General features: G+C 37.6%; 3 protein-coding genes across 3 annotated transcripts in view; 1 reads left to right on the top strand and 2 right to left on the bottom strand.

The window, feature by feature from the left end:
* Positions 1–1,059: 1,059 nt before the first annotated feature.
* LOC132111497 (zinc finger protein 318-like) lies at positions 1,060–8,200 on the bottom strand. Its single transcript, XM_059518861.1, has 8 exons — positions 7,877–8,200; positions 5,691–5,836; positions 4,723–5,245; positions 3,063–3,654; positions 2,522–2,598; positions 2,331–2,430; positions 1,962–2,080; positions 1,060–1,861 (listed from the first exon to the last, which is right to left on the bottom strand). Exons 1-8 carry the CDS (start codon positions 8,090–8,092, stop codon positions 1,460–1,462), a joined length of 2,175 nt encoding a protein of 724 aa, XP_059374844.1. The 5' UTR covers positions 8,093–8,200; the 3' UTR covers positions 1,060–1,459.
* Positions 8,201–8,588: 388 nt separating this feature from the next.
* Positions 8,589–12,980, top strand: LOC132111496 (protein FAM98A-like). Its single transcript, XM_059518860.1, has 8 exons — positions 8,589–8,726; positions 9,386–9,534; positions 9,631–9,765; positions 10,096–10,280; positions 10,906–10,986; positions 11,105–11,221; positions 11,343–11,510; positions 11,709–12,980. Exons 1-8 carry the CDS (start codon positions 8,686–8,688, stop codon positions 12,297–12,299), a joined length of 1,467 nt encoding a protein of 488 aa, XP_059374843.1. The 5' UTR covers positions 8,589–8,685; the 3' UTR covers positions 12,300–12,980.
* A 3,287-nt stretch (positions 12,981–16,267) lies between these two features.
* Positions 16,268–21,067, bottom strand: part of LOC132111907 (ras guanyl-releasing protein 3-like) — a 5,678-nt gene continuing 878 nt past the window's right edge. The window contains exons 2-5 of the mRNA XM_059519531.1: positions 19,551–19,687; positions 19,243–19,391; positions 18,525–18,914; positions 16,268–17,328 (exon numbers count right to left, since the gene is read on the bottom strand). Of these exons, the coding sequence (XP_059375514.1) occupies positions 17,320–17,328; positions 18,525–18,914; positions 19,243–19,391; positions 19,551–19,687 (685 nt within the window). The 3' untranslated portion in view covers positions 16,268–17,319. The remainder of the gene's footprint in view (positions 17,329–18,524; positions 18,915–19,242; positions 19,392–19,550; positions 19,688–21,067) is intronic.

The raw sequence follows: 21,067 nt of genomic DNA, 5'->3' as shown, positions 1-21,067 counted from the left end.
ATGCCTTTGAAGAGTGCCAATTGCAGATTATTGAAAAATGTATTTTAAAATTTGCTGCTTGAGAGGTTTATGGTCCACTGTGCCCCAAGTCATTGTTTTTAAACATTAAATATGATGAAATACTGCTTAAGAATAAAGGCAAAAATCTCTATTTACTCTTTACAGAATTAGGGTTTGTTCACACAGAAGGCATTTTTGAATTCCACTGCACTGCTTTCACATTGTTTTTCATTGTAAATTTGTACTAGACAGATGTTTTGCATCTTTTGCTTTTAACGAATGAGACCGCATTTTCAAAGTGTTAAAAGAATAGCTAACAAAAAAATTTTGTCATTTTTGCATGCACTTAGGCCACCCAAGATGCAGATGAGTTTGTTTCCTCATTGGAACAGCTTTACATTACTTGCTCACCAATGGATACTCTGCAGTGATGGATGCCATCAAAATGAGTTAAAACAGCTGATAAAAACACAATAATCCACAAGTCATTAAGACCATTAACAAGCTGTGTGTTATCTACGAAGCAAATCCATTAAGGTCTTCACAAGTTAATTGATGGACTAGAGACATGTGGATACTTGTAGATTCACACTATGTGATTGGTCCTTTAAAGAGAACTAAACACATGATCTATTTATAGCAACTATACTGTTATAAATGCATTCCTATGGCAGGGAACAAAGTTGATTTTCATTTGTCAGGAGTGTGACAGTGACACTGAAAGACCCCATGTTTGGTAAATGCATTTTTATTCCTTTTATAAAATTAGCCTTTAGTTAAAGTCACAGTCATGAACCGTGATTTTCTTATTGCTGTAATTAAGTGGTATTAAGGTTTTTCTCTATTTGACATTTTGTAAGACATTATGATGCAGAGAGTCATCGATATTTAGAAGAGAAAAACTTAAATGGATGTACAGCTTGGAGCACAGTAGCTTATAGTTAAAGACACAAAAAAAGACAATTAACCATGAAAATATAATAAACAGAAAAAAGGTCTAATTTATTTAACCAACTGGCATTTACATGAGGGTTACAAAGCAAACGGAAACCACTGACCACCAATCTCTAATCCAAAAACCTTTTATTACTGCATAAACTTTTTCAATCCTACTATGAATGTTTACATTCTTCAGAGCAAGAACGCTGCAGCATGTTTGGTGTGTGGAATACTGTTTATGGGACAATGACAAATGGTTGGGCTGGATATACGACCAGAATGTCTGCACATTTCTAGAAAGTTCTGGAGTTTTAGGTTTTAAATCTCTGGTTGATCGCATTTAAATGTAACATGCTAAAAGTGTCTCTATGTACGTGAAGCTGTATGCGATTGGAGTATCATCTACAGGATGCATAACAACATTTACATCATATTTAGGCCTTCAACCAGAGAAGACTCACCAGTGACTGCTGATTGAAATGCAGTGCAGCTACAGCTGATGCTTTTAGAAGTAGACTGACTAAGGTGAATCCTTATCACCCTCTGCTTTTTTCTTGTCCTTTTTTTTCTTCTTTTCTTTTTTCTTCATTTTCTTCTTCTTCTTTTTCTTTTTCTCACTCTTTGTTGATTCTGCATCATCGTCGCCAACAGTTTTTTCCTTTTTCACTTTGTATTTGTCTTTACTCTCCTCTTTACAGTCTTTGCCCTCTGGCTCGTTTTTGAGTTTGATATCTGTAGAATGAGCGCTTCTTTCATCTCTGGGGTGCTTTCTGTCAGGACTGCGTTCCCTCTGGTCCTGGAAGACCCGTGAGGATGTCGACCTCTCAGGCCTACTGTGTGTGCTGTCTCGTCTGTGAGATGATGAGTGATGCTGGTCTTCATGTCTCTTAGCATCCCTGTGCTGCTCCTGTGACCCTGTTGTCTGCAAAGACAAGAGAAAAAAGCTGATGTTTCTTTCCCACAATTCAGTATTCTGTGTTCCAGATTAGAGTAAGTGATGAAAATGGCATTTATAGTGCCACCTTGTTCCTGTCCTTGCGGCTGTGACTTTCTACATGTCTCTCTGCACTGTTCAGATCGCTGAAGAACTCCTCACAGCGCTGGCAGAAGAAACCTATCACCGGGATCAAATCACCCCCACCTACAATCAAGATACATGTTGATACTTAAATAAATTGAACCAAAAGAACAAGTATCATTGGTTCAAAAGCATTCTGTGATATTTTAAAGATCTGGATCATGATCATTTTTCTTATTTATACATAAAATGTAAATATTCGCATTCAGCATTTGCTAATTTAAGTCCAGTGGACATTAGCGAGGCAGCTGAAATCACATCTTTAAGTAACTTCTTTAGATGTGTTGCTCAAGTTGAAGGACTCAATCAATACCTTCCTGTTTCAGCAGACCCTCCAGTTCCTTCACCAGGTACTCCTTCCTTTTCTTTTGAATCTGTTTCTCTCGTGTGTCTCGCTCCTTCTCATCCATCTTCTAAAACAGTGAAGAGTGTTCACAGTTAGCTTGACATAATACTGAGTCTTTAAGAGTTGAGATGCCAGGCAGATTTCCAGACTCCTCATACCTTCTCCTCACGCTTGGACTCTTGATGAGAATGGCTGCTTCCAGAGCGATTACTCCTACTGTCATCTGTTTTGGATGCTGAAAACAGACACTAAAACTTGAATGCATTCCAAGCTCAAGGTTCTTGCGAAGTCTTCTAGGTCTTTTTATCATTTCTTCAAATAGCTGACAAACATCAAGAACTAAACAACGGCTATGATGCAATGCAGGCTCCTAAAATACACTTACAAGAATCTCCTGACACAATTCTGCAGCTTAAAAGTGCAAATTAATTCCAACCAATTACAGATTTCAATTAATTATAATTTCAGCCTGCTTAGCTTTATACATGATCATTTTTGAAACCCTTTTGAAAATACTTTTTTAAAAGTTTTAAAAACCTCCCACTGATATGGAGAGAATATTCAGTACTCAAAACTCTAACTCTGCTGAAGTGATCGTAATATTTTCAATAGTTGATAGTGCTTGGTCTTTATCAAACTTTCAAGTTTCACTTTAGATGAAAGTGACAACTAAAAAGCAGAAATCATGCTGGTTCTGACCTCTGGACAGTGCTTGCAACGCCTCCAGGGCTGGTTTGAGCATCGAGAGCGAGGCTGGAACTCCTTGTTCTCCCTTTTTTTCTTTTAGTCTGGCAGCCATTTTACAGATGTCAGACATGCTTGGATTCAGGCCAATGGCCCTCAGGAGGGTTCTCACCTTCTCGCATTCCTCTGGAGAGACTTTTGTGGTGCCAGAAGCAGCGGGCTGCACGCTAGCAGGCATGGCATGCACTTTGGGTTCCTGAAGACTGAGAGTCTGCTGTTCTTTACTAAGATGATGAACCGGAGACCTCACAGATCTCGTCTGGGCCAACGGAACCGTCACAGCCTGAGGTTTGGATCGCTCCTCTTCCTCTCCATATAGGAATTTCTCTTCATCTTCAACACTCTGGAATGCAGGCTTGGTTTCAGGCTGCTGGTTGGGTGTGTTCCAGGATAAGATATTGGAAAAGCTGCCGCTGTCTCCGCCAGCCCTCTCGTGAGGAAGCAGGGAACCATAGCAGTGTTCAGCAGAGATTTCAGGTTCTGGGTTGTGGAAGCCTCTAACTGCATACTGATTTGCCAGAAACATTCCCATTGTGTCATCAGTATTCTGTGTAGACAAGGAAGGAGAATTCACATTACATGTCGAGAAAATGATGGGAGTTTAAATGGTCTGGAAGTCAACAAGATGAAATAAACAACAATGATAAGAATCAACAACAAATAAAAAAAAGGCCTCTTAAAAATCTAGTAAGTTCCTAGTTCCTAAAAGTGTACCCTTTGCATTCAAGTTGATTTAACCCTCTCAAGGCAGGCGTTGCTGATTTGCAACAGTTAAAAACTAAAAACCTTATTACTCCAGATACATATTTTATGTATCTGGAGTACTAAAAACTTTACTAAAGGTTACTAAAGTTACTAAAACTTAATTTGAGCCTGAGAGGGTTAAAGTTCAAATGTATTGACTGTTAAAGTGTCAAAATAAAGGTAAAAATATATTTGACCTTGAACACATCTTAATCAGTATTTAAAAAAAAGTACAAATTCTTTTACAAAAATACATTTAAAAAAATCATAAATATCACATAAGTGTTTTTTACATTAATAAAAGGTTATGTCAAACTACTTAATAAGGGTTTCAAGAATTTTCAAAAGATCCAACAAAAATCTTAAATATTTACTAAAATATTAACTTTTAAAAAAAATAATTAATAACCATGCTCATATTAAATTAACATTAATTAATATTAAATTAATAATTAATTTTTAGGTGCATGATATGTTTTTTTTAATATTTTTTGTTTTTACAACTGGTGATTCCATGGAGGTTTTCCATGATTTATGGTCAAGATTTCTTGTTTATGCTACCCACAACCTAAGATACTTTTCTCTGCGTATGGAAATGACATGACAAGCATGTGGGAATGACGTTTGTATGCATTTCCCTAAAAAATATTTATATTATATTGTAAAACTTTAATATTATGACAGGTTTATGAAAGTGGATTCGTGTAAAATGGTTTGGAAGGTGGCTTTTTTGGACAGTCTCATTAATAACATTGTTTTATTAAAAAAAAAAAGTTACATTGTGTAGCTTTAATAAACATCATGTCATTGAACCATTAACCAAAAAATATAGAAACTCAAACTCAAAACTTACAGAGATAGTGTTATGCACCTGGTTACTAAGGAGGGCATTCTTGACCAAAGGCAGGTGTTTGTCTAGATCTTTGTTCTGTAGGATCTGTCTTAGTCCATGAAATTGATCAGGCATGGCACTACCACCAAGACTTATTCCACTGCTGGTGCTGACAGAGCCTTCAACAGTCCCTCTGGAAGACTGTTTTGTCTGGCTGGGGCTCACGCGTGACTGACTCTTACTGTGCGCTCCGCTCTTCCCGAGACTACGACTGCGGCTACGGCTCCTTGCACGACTTTTGGCCCTTGTGCGGCTTTTACCTCGGCTGCGACTACGGCTGTGTGTTCTGCTGCGAGCACGACTCTTTCCACGACTCCGAGATTGACTAAGACCCCGGCTCCTTCCGTGACTCCTGCTGCGACTGCGTGGACGGCTCCTCCCTCTGCTCCGACTCCGCGTTTGGCTTGGATGCTTGTCTCCTGTGCCACTGTCATTTTTATCTCCTGGCAGCTCAATGCGGTCACTTGCTTTCAGGATTCGGAGAAACTCTTCTGCCTTTTTCCTTTATTGAAACACAATGGAAATGGATTTAGGGTTAATTAACAGTTTTATATGCACAGACATAGACACACACAAACATACACACATACAACATTGATAATAATAATAAAGGTTACTTGAGTGTCGAATATGCATATTAGAATGATTTCTGAAGGATCATGTGTCACTGAAGACTGGAGTAATGGCTGCTGTCAAAGTGATAAATTACTTAAAATATATAAATATTAAAATAGAAGTCAATTATTTTAATTGTAATAATAATTCAGTATATTACTGTTTTTACTGTATTTATTGATTAAATAAATACAGCCTTGGTGAGCACAAGGGAATCTTTCCAAGTCTAATTTTTTTAAATAATACATCTGTATTTAAATTCAATGCATGGTTAGCAATTATGACACAATTCAGATTAAACATAGAAAAGCTCCTTGTTTAGCTCCTGATACCTGACTTCTTGGTTTTGATCATCTATACTTTTGGTTGACCAGTTTTGAGAAGAGTGACCAATCTGATTTTGATTTGAAGGTGTGAGCAGAGAGCTGATCAGCGTGGACCCACTTTGGTCAGTAGTGGGGCTGGTGAAGGGTCGGTTCTGCAGGAGAAAGACAGGAATGAAAGAAATATTAATATCACTACACACTGACAAGCAGTGTTGGGGAGTAACTAGTTACATGTAACTTAATTACGTAATTTAATTACAAAATAAATGTAACTGTAATCAGTTACAGTTACTAAGAAAAAATGAGTAATTAAATTACAGTTACTTCTGAAAATTTTAAAGATTACAGTGGGGATTACATTTGAATATTTACACACATCCACATACAGATGTAATTGATTTCTTTCCCAAATTGAACTGACTATTCTGAGACGTACGGCCCTATAATTTCCGCGATGCAGAAACATAGTCTGGTTAGTAGAATCCAGTCATAAAAACGGGATTGCTATTGCCTAACACGGACGGAATATGCCACATTTTGGACAAATATATCAAAAGTACACTTGAATCAATGCATATGCAAAGTTTTAATATTTGCTATAAATTCAGAGACAAAGGTTACTGTTGTTAAACCATGCCACAAATTTACATATTTATGTATTTAAAAATAAATACAAATGGTAATCCATTTGCAATAATAATAATAAAAAAAAACATGGTTACTGTACTTTTACGTAATAAAAGCAGTTAATTTTTGTGAGGGAAAATTTGACATGTAGGCAATTTAGAAAGTATAGTTTTGTTAAATCTTGAGTGTTAAAGTCATGAGGTAGATGGATAACAGGGCAAAATAAAGAGACTGAAAAGAAAAAAGAAATGAAGTAAAGGTGAAGTTCAGGAGAGAACTTTTAATTATTTTGCATGTCCCCAAACTAAAGATTTAAATCTTTTTTTATATCAGGTCCATACAAAAAATAGTGTTGTCCATGAATTTGTTTGTATGAGTTTGAGATTTCCCAGTCTGAAATTTTATCCCAGTCCGCCCCATGTGGAAATTAAAGTGAAGTGAAGTGACATTCAGCCAAGTATGGTCACCCATACTCAGAATTTGTGCTCTGCATTTAACCCATCCAAAATGCACACACACAGAGCAGTGAACACACACACACACACTGGTTCGGAACACACACCCAGAGCAGTGGGCAGCCATTTATGCTGCGGCGCCCGGGGAGCAGTTGGAGGTTCAGTGCCTTGCTCAAGGGCACCTAAGTCGTGGTATTGAGGGTGGAGAGAGAACTGTACATGCACTCCCCCCACCCACAATTCCTGCCGGCCCGGGACTCGAACTCATAACCTTTCGATTGGGAGTTCCGACTCTCTAACCATTAGGCCACGACTTCCCCGTCAAATCCAAAGGGGGCATCCGGATTCAGACATGCAGACATGTGTTCAAATTTGATCATCTTAATTCAAGTGATGAAGGATTGTAAAAGTCTGACAGTATTGAACACTGCTGTAAGGTTAAACCTGAATGGTGTAAATGTTTGAAGATGATTAACAGTTGCAAATAAACATTTATTGGAGATTTTGAAAAGTAATCAAAAAGTAATCAAAAGTAATTAGTTACATTACTTTAATAAAGTAATTGAAAAAGTTACACTACTATTACATTTTAAATAGGGTAACTTGTAATCTGTAACCTATTACATTTCCAAAGTAACCTTCCCAACACTGCTGACAAGTAACTTGTCCATATTCATATAAAGATACAAGATTCATATAATATCCAGTACAAAAGTCTGAGATCACAGTGAAAATCTTCATTGAGATTTATGTGATTTAAACCTAGAAAGAATAGTCTTTAAACCCTACATTTTTAAGCAAAGTATGACAAAGTATTTACATATTTGCAGGTCACTAATCAATCAAACAAATGAATGTCATTGTAAATGCATGCTTTAAGTAGTTTTAAATGAAGCAAGACATGTCACACTGCTTGAAATTGCCTTTCAATTACCAACATGCAATACTAGTTTATTAAACTTTCATGCACTGCACTGAAAATGTATTTCTTACAGTGAATTCAAAGATACTGGATATATGCAATAAATTAAATTTATAAATAGTGGATGTAGCCAATGCTGCGAAAAGAAAATGCTGATTGGGTTTATGACTGGACGGAAAAACACGAACCTCGTAAAAGGATTCCCTGTTGTAGTTGTCATTCCCTGTTCCGTACGGGCGTCCCGGAGGAGGAGGACCGGGCGGAGGAGAACAGTACCGAGGCCCCGGAGGAACCCCGAAAGGAGAGCAGAATGGCGGAGGTCCAAAAGATGCTGCGGGGTGTCCGAACCCTGACGGGGGTACCGGTGGCCGGCGATAGTCCGGGTTTGACGTACCTCGGTACATCTTTTGTGCATAAATATCTGATCAATATATGTGTAGTTGCAACGAGTTTATTTTTTCATTCACTCTCTGAGCTCTTGTGCATCTACATAAGTCTGTACGCGGCCACAGCGCCGCCTGCAGGACTGGAACCACAGCGCAGATCACAGAAACGCTTGACCAGCAGATGCCAGTTCAAAACTGTTTCACTTATAATTATGTAGATAATACGTGATAAAATAAAGGGTAAATTAAAAATCCAACACAAAATGCTAATTAAAATCAGAATTTATTATGTTAAATAAAGTCTTTGTAGGATAACAATTATGAGTTGTTAAGTAAAATAAAATAAATAATTACATTTATAATAAAATGTGTAATTATTTGAAATATATTGTATATTTTCTTTAAGATGATTTGTGAAGCCAATAATAATAATAAAAATAATATTAATAACAATAATAATAAAAAGCGAACGCAAGAACTGATAAAATGTTTCCGGCATGTTTCTGGTCACCTACAGTAATTGTGAAGACCCCATTACAATATGTCCCTTCGCCTCCATTATGCCAACCTAGAGTTTCAGTATTTACAGCTGTTAGATAGAGTAATTTATAATGGAACTAACTGATACTCTTGATTCTTTGGAGGACCTTGGGTAAGTGAATCAAACCTCACGTTGTCATTTTCTTTTTAATTAATAGCCGGTTTTTATATTCGGTTTAACGGCAGAAATCTGAGCTCGTGAATGAATGTTCCGGCACGCCGGTGTTCTGCGTTACCTGAGAAACAGAACCGCTTTCCCTGTTCTGAATTAATTTTTGATTTCCCGCGATTTGTTGTCTGTCATATTATAATAGATCTGGGGATGTTGGCACACGTGTTTGAGAGCATGATTTATATAGTCAATGATGCTTGGGCCGTGCAGCGTCAGCAGTGCTCAAAAATCTCAAATATCTCCTCTGCCAAAAATAGCCTGAATCATTATAGCCTAAATGAGCACACCTCTGTCACCACATGCCCAGCTCCCGATGTGTCAGACGAGTTTACAAGATCATTCTAGAATCAGTGAAGGACTGGTAGGAATGGGTCGTGTTTGTGTGAGAATAAAGATGTTTAGATGTAATAGGTCAATTATTGGTAATGGAAATGCTGTTTGAGGACCAGAACTAAATGTGGTATAATGTCGTATTTTCTTAATTGAAAGCGTTTAGCTTTTTTAAATGTATAAGTAAGTTTGCTTAGATATTGCACTGTTCACGTTCACCTAAATAGCAGAAAAAGTGCTCAGAAAAGTGTGTTTGTGTGTGTTTGCAGATACCAGGGTCCTCTCCTTGAGGACGGAGCTCTTGAAACAGCTTTGACTGGTGGCGCTGCATCTCCAGAGTTCACTAAACTCTGTGCCTGGCTTGTGTCTGAGCTGAAGCTCTACTGCAGACTAGAGGAGAATGTGCACGCGACCAACTGTGAGTGTGATCTTGCAGATCAAATATAATCTACGGGACCAAGGAAGTGTCAGTCAGAGTGTGAATTCTGGGTTTGTTTTGGTGTGGCTTGTGCAGGTCCGAGCGAAGCTGAGGGGTTTCAGCTGGAGATGAGTGGTCTTTTAGCTGAACTGTGCTGTCCGTATCCTGCTCTCGTCACCGGAGAGGTCACCAAACGTCTGCTGAATGCAAACAACTGCCTGTTACTACTAAGTATGTTAACAAGCTCATGGGGGGTGTTGGTAAATTTCTAAATAAAATGTACTATATATATATATATATATATATATATATATATATATATATATATATAAAATATTATTATTATTATTTTTTACTTGATTTACTAAAATAAGTATAAATTACTATAAAATTAAAATGAAATATGTAGACATTAAAAATGACTAGAACTAAAATAAAAAAATAAAATACTAATTAAAAAAATAAATAAAACTATTATAGTGTTCCAGTGGCAATGTAACATTGTTTCAAGATCCTTTGATCCTTTATCAAATATTTTTCAAACTCCTACCTTTCTTCCAGGCTTCTTGCTCTCCGAGCTCGAGGCATCTAGGATGATTCTGGTCAACCAGCCCCAGATGAAGGTGCAGGAGACCGGAGGCAGTAAAGTCTTCATGGAGCTGAAGAGCATCTGTATGGCTCTGGGCATGTCCAAACCTCCCGCCAACATCACCATGTTCCAGTTTTTCAGTGGTATTGAGAAAAAAGTGAGGTTTATCAACAGGCAGTTTATGTTAAAATAATAAATGTGCGCACACACATTGGGTCACTAATGGATTTGTGCAGAAAACCACTGTGTTTTATATACTAATATAATATTTATTAATATGATGAATTAGCTTTTACATTTAATGTTTTAGTTTTCATTTTAATTTGAGTTTTTGTCATTTTTAGTTAAAAAAATATATTAAGCTTACTACATAATCTTACATAATCTTAAACCTATTTTATTTCAGTTAGTAAGGAAATGTGATTTTTGTTTGCATTTGTTTATCTGATATTTATTGATGATTTCATCTTATTTTCAGTTAATTAAAACATATTTAATAGTTTTAGTAAAACTGTTTCACACTTTCAAGTCATGATTTTTTTTTTTTTTACGATTATATTTAGAGCCAATTCTAATTATTAACTGCTGTTACACATTCCATTTAGAAGAATCCAGTTGAATCAATATTAGAATGATGCAACTGTTGTTAAGCTTATGTAATATTGCATTCAAATCTTTTCTGTTCATATAAGAATGCATGTGCATGTTTATTGGTGAATGAGAGTCATTGTTTGTTTGCACAGTAAGCCAGTAGGTTCTAATCAAATGCATTTTTCCCACAGCTGAAGGAAGCTTTGTCCAAGGTCCCTCCCTCTCATATAGGAGAACCTCTACTGAAGAAACCACTGGGCCCTGTACATTGGGTAAGCTCTGGTTTTGATTTTAATCTTCTAAAGGCACTAAACTAACCATTTTAAATTTGAACACTGAGTTCAACTCAACTGCACATTTTAATTAGAAGTGTGTGTTTTTTACCTCCAGGAGAAAATTGAAGCAATAAATCAAGCACTTGTGAATGAGTATGAAGTCAGAAGAAAGATGTTGCTAAAACGACTGGACGTGACGGTGCAGTCTTTTGGCTGGTCAGAAAGAGCCAAGGTACAAGAATCTCTCATTTTACTTTATGTATAACATAAAACAAGAAGTTTACACTGATTAAACTAAAAGAATTAATTAAAAACATGACATGAATTCAACTTGACTTTGTAATTCTATGCAGACACATGTTGATAGAGTTTCGAAAGTGTACCAGCCTCTCCGTGTGGTGCTGGCCACTAAAAGCAGAGTGTCTGTGGCTCACCTGTTTGCTGCTAGAGAAGATTTATCAAAGATCTTGAGAACCAGCAGTGGTCGCATCAGGGAGAAAACAGCCTGTGCCATTAACAAGGTGTGTTCATTTTGAATGTATTTTCACGTTCTTTTAAACCGTATGTAATCTTTAACTGTAGCTGCACTATTTCAGATGTTAGAGGTTGGAAGATTTTGAAATGTTTTTGAAGTCTCTTATGCCCCCTAAGGCTGCGTTTAATTGATTAATAATACAGTAAAAAAAAAATTTTGTGAAGTATTGTGATTGTTTTATTAGGTCCTGATGGGTCGTGTTCCTGATCGAGGAGGGAGACCCAATGAGATTGAAGCCCCACCTCCAGAGATGCCCACGTGGCAGAAACGGCAAGATGGTCCACAAGGGGGCGGTGGAGGACAGTACTACTCTGGTGGTGGTGGAGGAGGAAGAGGTGGTGGAAGAGGTGGCTACGATCAGCAAGGAGGCCGTGGAGGTCATGAGAGAGGTGGAGGTGGCGGCAGAGGTGGGAGAGGAGACCACCGTGGAGGTAAAGCGCAGGGGAACTGGCAGGATGGCTCTGGTGGATACCAGGGCCATTACCAGGACGGTGGATATCGAGGTGGAGGCTACCAAGGAGGCCAGCAAGGACCAGGGTATCTGGGTGGAGGTGGGAGTTATCAGCAAGAAGGCTACTATCAAGATGGAGGACGACACCAGGAGAGAGGAGGAAGGGGCGGGCGAGGGGGAAGAGGAAGAGGGAAGGGAGGAGGATGGGGTGGAAGAGGTGGGCAAAATATTAATCAAGGTGGGCAATTTGAGCAGTTCTTTCAGCAAGGTGGGCACCAGTATAACCAGGCCGGCTTTGGCCAGGGAAGACAGTTTACTAGCTGAAAAGAGACTTACTGCGATCTACAGCGTCAAAGAGGAGCTACAATTCTCTGAGGGTGGGAGACCGAGAGAGACACAGGCCTCTGAATGAGCGGATAGGCATAACATCTCATCATTCATATGGTGCCTGTGGAGTCTGCTTTCCAGAGTTCTCCTCTGAATGAACAATGTGCTTCTGCATGTGTACGGTTGGTTTAAATCGTTCTGCTTCAGGAATACCATTAAAACTACTTCAGTTATTTGGGTTGCCAAAAAAATAGGATGACCTTTATTTTTCTCGGTTTTTCTTCTTCCTTCCTCATGATGATTGACTTCAGTCCAGTCTACTGCCTGATCTCGCTGCCCCGACAATCTGACGAAGCCTTATACTAGGAAGTCCTCAAACTTTTGTTATTCTAGGGGAAATGTTACTTTAACATCATTAGTTCTCAATGTTCATCCTGTCATTTCACTGATTATCACATTATTTAAATTTTTTTTTTCTTATCTCCCTCAGTGAGATTTTGGTAACGGGAGTAAAGGTCATGCTCACGTGTGAATTTTCATTTACTGACTGTGTGGAAACGCTGAGGTTGATTGACTGACATGATTGGAGTTTTTGCTGTTTTGGGAAAGAATGGATACAGTTCACCTTTACAATGTGTAAAGGTTTATGAATGATTAAATAAACCATAAAGAAAAGAGCTCTCTGTCTTGGTGTATTTTATTTCATTAACCTTTTTTATTCACAGAAAACTGATTAATTTCAAATGATGACAGTTTCTTTCGTTTTCTTGCATTATTTTAGTGGCAATAAAATATCAGCAATTACAGTGACAAAAGCAACTTCTAAATTAAATACAAGAATTCTACAGAAATTATGCAAATTCCTATGATGCAGTGTGATCGTGACGTGCTTAGAAATACAGTGGCCACACGAGGGCGACAGAGAGCAATTTTTGTTTTATACCTGTCAAATTTGGCAAATCCTCAACATTCAACTTCACTTAATCACAGTTTTAAACCAGTCAACAGGAAAAAATCTAGAATTTTTAAGTTTTGAATGGTTGTGATTAGTCTGTTTTAGGGTAGTGTGTTTATTGATGTTTTCCATGAACAGCAAGTGAATAACTTGCATGAAGTAAGGCAATGAAGGAATCATAAAACATTTCTGCATATAACGTATTCAATTATTACGCTCTTTCTAGTTAAAGCAGTTCATATCTATGTCCAGTTATTTTGACTTCAAAAATACATTATAAATACTTTTAATATAATACTTGTATGTGTTTTCCAGCTAAAGTTACATAAATGGTCTCCAAATATTCCAGGTCAAGATGGTAAAAGTCCCTTGTTGTTTCATAATCGGTTTTATGGGTCAAGCTTAGTTTCATTGGCAACCCTGATTTGCTGAGATGACCTGCTCACTGCACACGAACCATATGTCAGCATGCCAGCTCAAATTTCGTGAGGAAAAATAGATGCAGCGAGAATTGGAAATAAACATATATGTTGATGTTAAAAAATGTAGTTCACTTTTTGCTCATGCAGACTTGGCATCAACCAGAAACATTCATAAGACAGCAAGGACAAGGTTGATGATTTTACAGCAATAATTATTGGCCATATCTTCTGATGTCCCAGAAGTGGCAAGAGTCATCAGTTTTTCTATATACATCTCTCGATTTCGCAGACATTATATTACTTAAAGATGTTTGCACAAGATTAACAAAATGTGTTAATATGGCTGCTGCTCATAAGTCAAATAACATGTGCTTTAATGATCATTACAACGCTTTCGCAGTAATTCTTATCAATAAGTGAAAGACAACAGATGTATAAAAAAATATCCCACAGGAGGTTCTGCAATTTTAAGTCTCTGAAAGTCATGCTTAAATTTGTAATTTTAAAGGGATAGTTAACCCAAACATCTGAAAAAAAAAAAACCGTAATAGAATATATTTTGAAGGATCTTGGTATCCACTGCCTTTCAATGTATTAAGAAAAAAAAAAGATTTCTCAAAATTTTGTTGTAGGGTCATTAAACGATGACAGAATCTTAATTTTGGGGTGAACGATCTCTCTCTCAGTAGTATGCTTGATATGCTACATCAAAGAAAAATTAATTACATTGAGCATATGCCTTAACACCTCTCTTCTGATCTCTGACAATTTGAATGCTAACTTGCACTAAAGATACATATGCATCATTTTATCAGACGTAAACAGATGAGAGGATCATTAGCACAACATTAGAATAATAGTCTGATTCTGCTAACAGGCGCTTTTTAGCACTACACATCAAGGCTTCAGATAGCAGATATGGTTCTCAACTGCTTCAGGATATCATTAACATGAGCCACTGGCATCTAACATTAATTCTGTAACATTTTACAGGTGCTTCTCAATAAATTAGAATGTCGAGGAAAAGTTCATTTATTTCAGTAATTCAACTGAAATTGTGAAACTCATGTATTACATAAACTACTTCAGTCTGTGTGCGCTGAATTTAAGTCTTTGGTTCTTTTCAATGTGGTGATTTTGGCTCACATTTAACAAAAACCCACCAATTCACTATCTCAACAAATTAGAATATTTCATAAGACCGATAATAAAAAAAAAACATTTTTAGTGAACTGTTGGCCTTCTGGAAAGTATGTTCATTTACTGTACATGTACTCAATACTTGGTAGGGGCTCATTTTGCTTTAATTACTCCCATTTTGGCGTGGCATGGAGGTAATCAGCTAGTGGCGCTGCTGAGGCGGTCTGGAAGCCCAGGTTTCTTTGACAGTGGCCTTCAGCTCATCTGCATTTTTTGGTCTCTTGTTTCTTGTTTTCCTCTTGACAATACCCCATAGATTCTCTATGAAGTTCAGGTCTGGTGAGTTTGCTGGCCAGTTAAGCATACCAACACCAGGGTCATTTAACCAACTTTTGGTGCTTTTGGCAGTGTGGGCAGGTGCCCTGCTGGAAAATGAAATCAGCATCTTCAAAAAGCTGGTCAGCAGAAGGAAGCATGAAGTGCTCCAAAATTTCTTGGTAAATGGGTGCAGTGACATTGGTTTTCAAAAGACTCTAGGACCTTGGTTTCCAAATGAAATACAAAACTTGCTCTCATCTGAAAAAAGGACTTTGGACCTCTGGGCAACAGTCTAGTTCTTCTTCTCCTTAGCCCAGGTAAGACGCCTCTGACGTTGTCTATGGTTCAGGAGTGGCTTAACAAGAGGAATACGACAACTGTAGCCAAATTCCTTGACACGTCTGTGTGTGATGGCTCTTGACCCCAGCCTCCATCCATTCCTTGTGAAGTTCACTAAAATTCTTGAATCGTTTTTGCTTGACAATCCTTAAAAGGCTGTGGTTCTCTCGGTTGGTTGTGCATCTTTTTCTTCCACACTTTTTCGTTCCACTCAACTTTATTTAATACATGAGTTTCACAATTGAGTTAAATTACTGAAATAAATGAACTTTTCCTCGACATTCTAATTTATTGAGAAGCACCTGTAATTCCTAGCATGTTGTTTCTAACAATCTGACTTTCTTTTGTGAAGTCTTCTTTTAAGATGCTATCTCCCATACAATGAAAGTGAATGGGAACCAACAACAAAACAAAAACACCATATTTGTCCATACAACTCATGCCAAGTCTTCATAAGCCTTCAATCGATTTTTTGGAGAGAAATAAATTATACTGATATTCACTGAAAATCTTGCTTGACAGACATGGTCACCATTCATGTTCATTGTATGAAAATCCTTTTGTTTTCCACAATAAATAAACTCTTTGGGCAACTGTCTCTTTAAATCAGCAATTGTGGTGCCAGAAGAGCATCTAATCCTATAGGCTCAAAGACCCACTATAATCACTGTTTGTCTTAGATGATCTGTTGATCCACCTGTGGTTTCTGACTCGCGCGCTCTCTCTCTCTCTCTCTCTCTCTCTCTCTCTCTCTCTCACACACACACACACACACACACACACACACACACACACACACACACACACACACACACACACAGTTTGCAAAAATGATCATATGAGGCTTGTCCCATCTGAGCCTGTCGGGCTCTAACTGAGCTGAGATGTATGGGTGTCAAACTTATTTCAGAACATAAAGTATGGTGTTGAAGGACACTGTGTTGTCTTGGCGACAGACTATCGATGGACGCATCTGGTGCTTAGCAACAGAGGCCATATAAACACCTGGTCGATGACACACCTGTGTCGGCAGAATTGAAGACTTTGAATTCATATACATATATATATATATAGCGAACAATGTTGTTAAGCAGTGTTGATGTAATGATGCATAAGGTCAGAGGTTACTTCATGGACTCTTGTCTGCCTTTTCTCAAGCACAGGAGACACAACTATGTTGCAAAACATTGGAGAAATAATCTTTTTTTTTTTAAGAGTGAAGGTGGGTTTATAATTATATTTGGGGTAAGGGTTTTAAAACCTGATGTACCTTCCACTTCAGATAATAATGTGTTGCTGGGTAACACATAAATGAAGTTAGTGTTTTAATGTTCTGTCAAACATGCATTTATCTTCATCTTTCCCTCCGTGACATGTGCCAGTTCCACTTACGACTTTAGACAGCCTGAATATAACTTTCACATCCAGCTTGTCCTTTCTGAGTAGTGTTTTTGGAGAAAGAAAATCAGAGTGTGCGTCGAAAACACATCAACAGCATAACCTTGAATACTCTTGCTCAGACATCTATTATCACGCTGATGTATCCGTCACATCAGCTTCCAGTGATTCTTTTAGGTTTCCAACCTGTCTGTTACAGAACAGCACAGTGCAGTCACTCTCTGCTTAGTCTGTTTAGACCTTTCCTTTGATGCAACCCTTCCCCCAGTTCAGTCAGCGGGTTGCCTGACGCACCTCTTTTACTGTGGCTGTAGAAATAGTGGCTCTATTCCTGATCCACTGGAGACATGAGACACCCCAGCACGCCCCCTAGAGCGGACAGCCCTCTGGGCCGTGGTCCTGACAGGCTCCAGGGTGTCCTGCATGGGCCCACAGAGCAGTCAAGTCAGCTGATCTAAAAACACACAGTGGAAGATAATGAGGACAGGAGAGCTTTTTCCAATCACAAGAAAATTAACTTTCTTAAATTTTTTCAAGAAACTCCTAGTTATTTTTTATTTTTTATTTTTTTTATATTTCTGGCAAATGTGTCCATCATTGTACACTGCAATTAAAAAAAAAATTCAGCTAGGATGCATTAAATTAATTAATATCACAAAAGATTTTTATTTACAAAATCATTGCTGTTCTTTTGAAATTATATTTATTTAACATTCTTGACTAAATATTTCAAGTGTTTTCAATTCAGCTTTACCATAAGAATGAATTACATTTTAAATTATATTATCATGTAAATATTAATATTTATTTATATATTTATATTTATTATATATTTATAAGAAAGCATATTTCAAATTAAATATATAATAAATATAAATAATTGATTTCACATTGTAACTAATTTGTTTTTATTGTAGCTTTACCAAATAAATGCAACCTTGACGAGCAAAATATATTTAAAAAACACTTACCCCAAACTTTTGAATGGTAGTGTAAATGTTTTTTTGTTTTTGTTTTCTGTAAAAAATTTGTTAGCTTTAATGAAAAGAAATCCACATCTGGAACATAAAAATAAATTATTATAATTTTAAAATACTTTAAATGAAGTATTGTGGTTTTATATGTCTACCTAAAAATATTAAAAATGTTTAAGTAATGTTTAATGAATATTCACCTAAGAAAAACTGTAACACTGACAGGTGCAACAACGGTTAAATCCCAGTGTGTCAAGTGACCCTGCCTTATTAATGTCTGTTCTACAAATGACATAGAGATCTGAATTTAACAAACACAGCAACACAATCCTGGTCAGACATGTACTCTGCATTTTAACCCAAAACAAAGTGTCTGCCAGGTCCTAAAATAACAGCCTAGAGCCCTACTCAGGTTAGTGCTACTCCACATTTAGGCCCAGTGTGAGTGCTGTGGTGCTCGTGGCTCTGCGGCATCTGAAAAACATTATCTCTAGAGTGACGAGAGAAGGGGCCGAATGTGGAACCTTGGCGTTTCTATGGCAATGGTTGAGCAGAGTTTCATGAAAAGATGTTTCAGGGCCATGAAAGAGGCAGGAAGGGAAGTAGGAATTAATAAAAGACAGTAAATTAATAATTTCTTCAGAATTCAAATGAGATGCTTTTCACCCAATCGTACCTCAGAGGTCCTAGTTCTGTTCATATGCTGTTCTGCAAGTCCATTCTGCCGTGAGTCTTCGCTGTGGTCATGTGAGCTCCGGCTGTTCCTCGTCGCTGCCGAACTCTGTGTGTCGTTCTCCCAGCGAGCAAAGCCTTTGCTCTTGGATACTTTGCGGTGCGGCCTGTACCTCATCTTGGGGAAGGTGTGTGACCCGCTGTCTGCAACGGCCACCCAACCGTTTTCGGACCACAGGGGTTCTGTCTGCGTGGCCTGACTGGTGGTGGCTCTCTGGAGTCGCACTGAGATGCGCTGAGCTGAACCGGTCATCAGGGTGATGGACTTTCCCTCCAGGTCAGAGCCGGACGATGGTGACACAGCATGGAACGTAAACACCTCATCATCATCATCATCTGTGCAATAACAGGACACGAGAACATTAGCAAAGGGAATTGGGGAACTTTTGTGCAAAGAATTATCTTGATTTATGTTTAATCAGTGACTGGCTAATATTTATTCTTTCATTGAAACCATATGGTGATACTAACTTTCACATTAAATTATTATTATCATTTTTTTTTTTTAAATGCATGTAGAAATGACGATACAACAGTTGTTAAGTGTATGTTTGTGTGTGCTCGAGAGAGACAGAGAAAGAGATCAAACACATCTATGCATTTCACCCTGTTTTACTCTGAGATAAGCAGATGGTGATGTACTGTATAGGTGTATTTTCACCTTTACAGGTGGGCAGGTTGGGGCTGCTGGGTAAAGAGCTGTGTGTGAGCACTCCAGGAGACACATTGCCTAGTGATGTGGACCGAGGGAGACGTCGACAGGCCAAAACCAGTAGCTCACGACACTGTTTATGGCAGTTCACACCACAATCTGAAAACAAGCAACAGAAAGTGTGCATTTACATGGATAGATAAATAATATCAACTAAATAATCAGAGAAAACAAACGATGATTAATGATTTTACAAGATTAGTGCACTCCTCAAGCATCAACATCTACTGTGATTTGCTCTATTTATTTATGTTTTACCTTTGCACTTGTATCCTTGTTTAATAATTCCCCAGAGCTGAAAACATGGACCACGGGGTGAAAAGGAAGGCCATGAAGACAACAAATTGGAGAGAGAGAAGAATGTAAGTAAATATAAATTGGGGAAGAAGCAACAGCTTCATGCTGTTTGAGTTTATGGTTTTCTGTACACAGACCCATGAGTAATAAACAGGATACTTCCACACATTGCACCCTTCCTGTGCAATACAGTGTGACAAGGTGGATCTGTGTGTGTGTGTGTGTGTGTGTGTGTGTGCAAGTCTGTTTAAAGGAATGTGCATGTAACTCAGCAGATTCCTGTCTAACCATCTGTGTAAATACAGAACAATTTGAGCAGCAGTGATTATGACTGAACACTCACTGTAGTGTATACACTCAGTCTATAGTTCATCAGGGCAGAATATTTAGTTCAGTGGCAACAGGAAAAGTGCTGCATTTACTAAGACATAATTTTGTACTTAACTTCTGTTATATGTGTATATATATATATAGGGAAAGTATTCAGACCCCCTTGAATTTTTCACTCTTCGATATATTGCAGTCATTTGCTAAAATCATTTAAGTTTCAAGAAATTAAATTTAAGAATTTTTTTTGTAATCTTGCCAGATCTGTGCCTTGCCACAATTCTGTCTCTGAGCTCTTCAGGCAGTTCCTTTGACCTCATGATTCTCATTTGCTCTGACATGCACTGTGAGCTGTAAGGTCCTATATGGACAGCTGTGTGGCTTTCCTAATCAAGTCCAATCAGTATTATCAAACACAGCTGGACTCAAATGAAGGTGTAGAACCATCTCAAGGATGATCAGAAGAAAACACCTGAGTTAAATATATGAGTGTCACAGCAAAGGGTCTGAATACTTAGGACCATGTGATATTTCAGTTTTTCTTTTTTAATAAATCTGCAAAAATGTCAATAATTCTGTGTTTTTCTGTCAATATGGGGTTCTGTGTGTACGTTAATGAGGGAAAAAAATTAAATTAAATGATTTTAGCAAATGGCTGCAATATAACAAAGAGTGAAAAATGTAAGGGGGTCTGAATATTTTCCGTACCCACTGTACGTATTTATATATATATATATATATATATATATATGAAAATCCAGTGGTTTTATGTTTTGTTAAATAATCCAAAAGCATCCTCCATTTCTTCTTGTTTGAAAGTTTGGGTTCGGTAATACTTTGAATTTTTAATGTTTTAGAAAGAAGTCTCAAACGCTCATCAAGGCATTTTTAAAGCATTCTTGCTAAACAAAAGTATTAAATTTCTTTAAGAAAAATGAAAATGTGACAGACTCCAAACTTATGAATGGTGGTATATTTCATTATTTTTAACGGTCAGCCGATTGGCCTGTAATGAGAAAACAATAATATTTTTTACTTAACTAGCCAGAAACCTTAGGAGTGAGAAACAGCTAGAAACTGTGGTTTTAAGGATTGGTTATGTGATGTTGTGTTAAACTCAGGTCTTGCTAGGTTTTCTTGTTTGCACACAC

Source organism: Carassius carassius, chromosome 31 (genome assembly GCF_963082965.1).
Source record: "Carassius carassius chromosome 31, fCarCar2.1, whole genome shotgun sequence".
Taxonomy (NCBI): Eukaryota; Metazoa; Chordata; class Actinopteri; order Cypriniformes; family Cyprinidae; genus Carassius; species Carassius carassius.
Note: the sequence above shows the minus strand (reverse complement) of the source record. Positions and strands in the feature narration are given on the sequence as shown.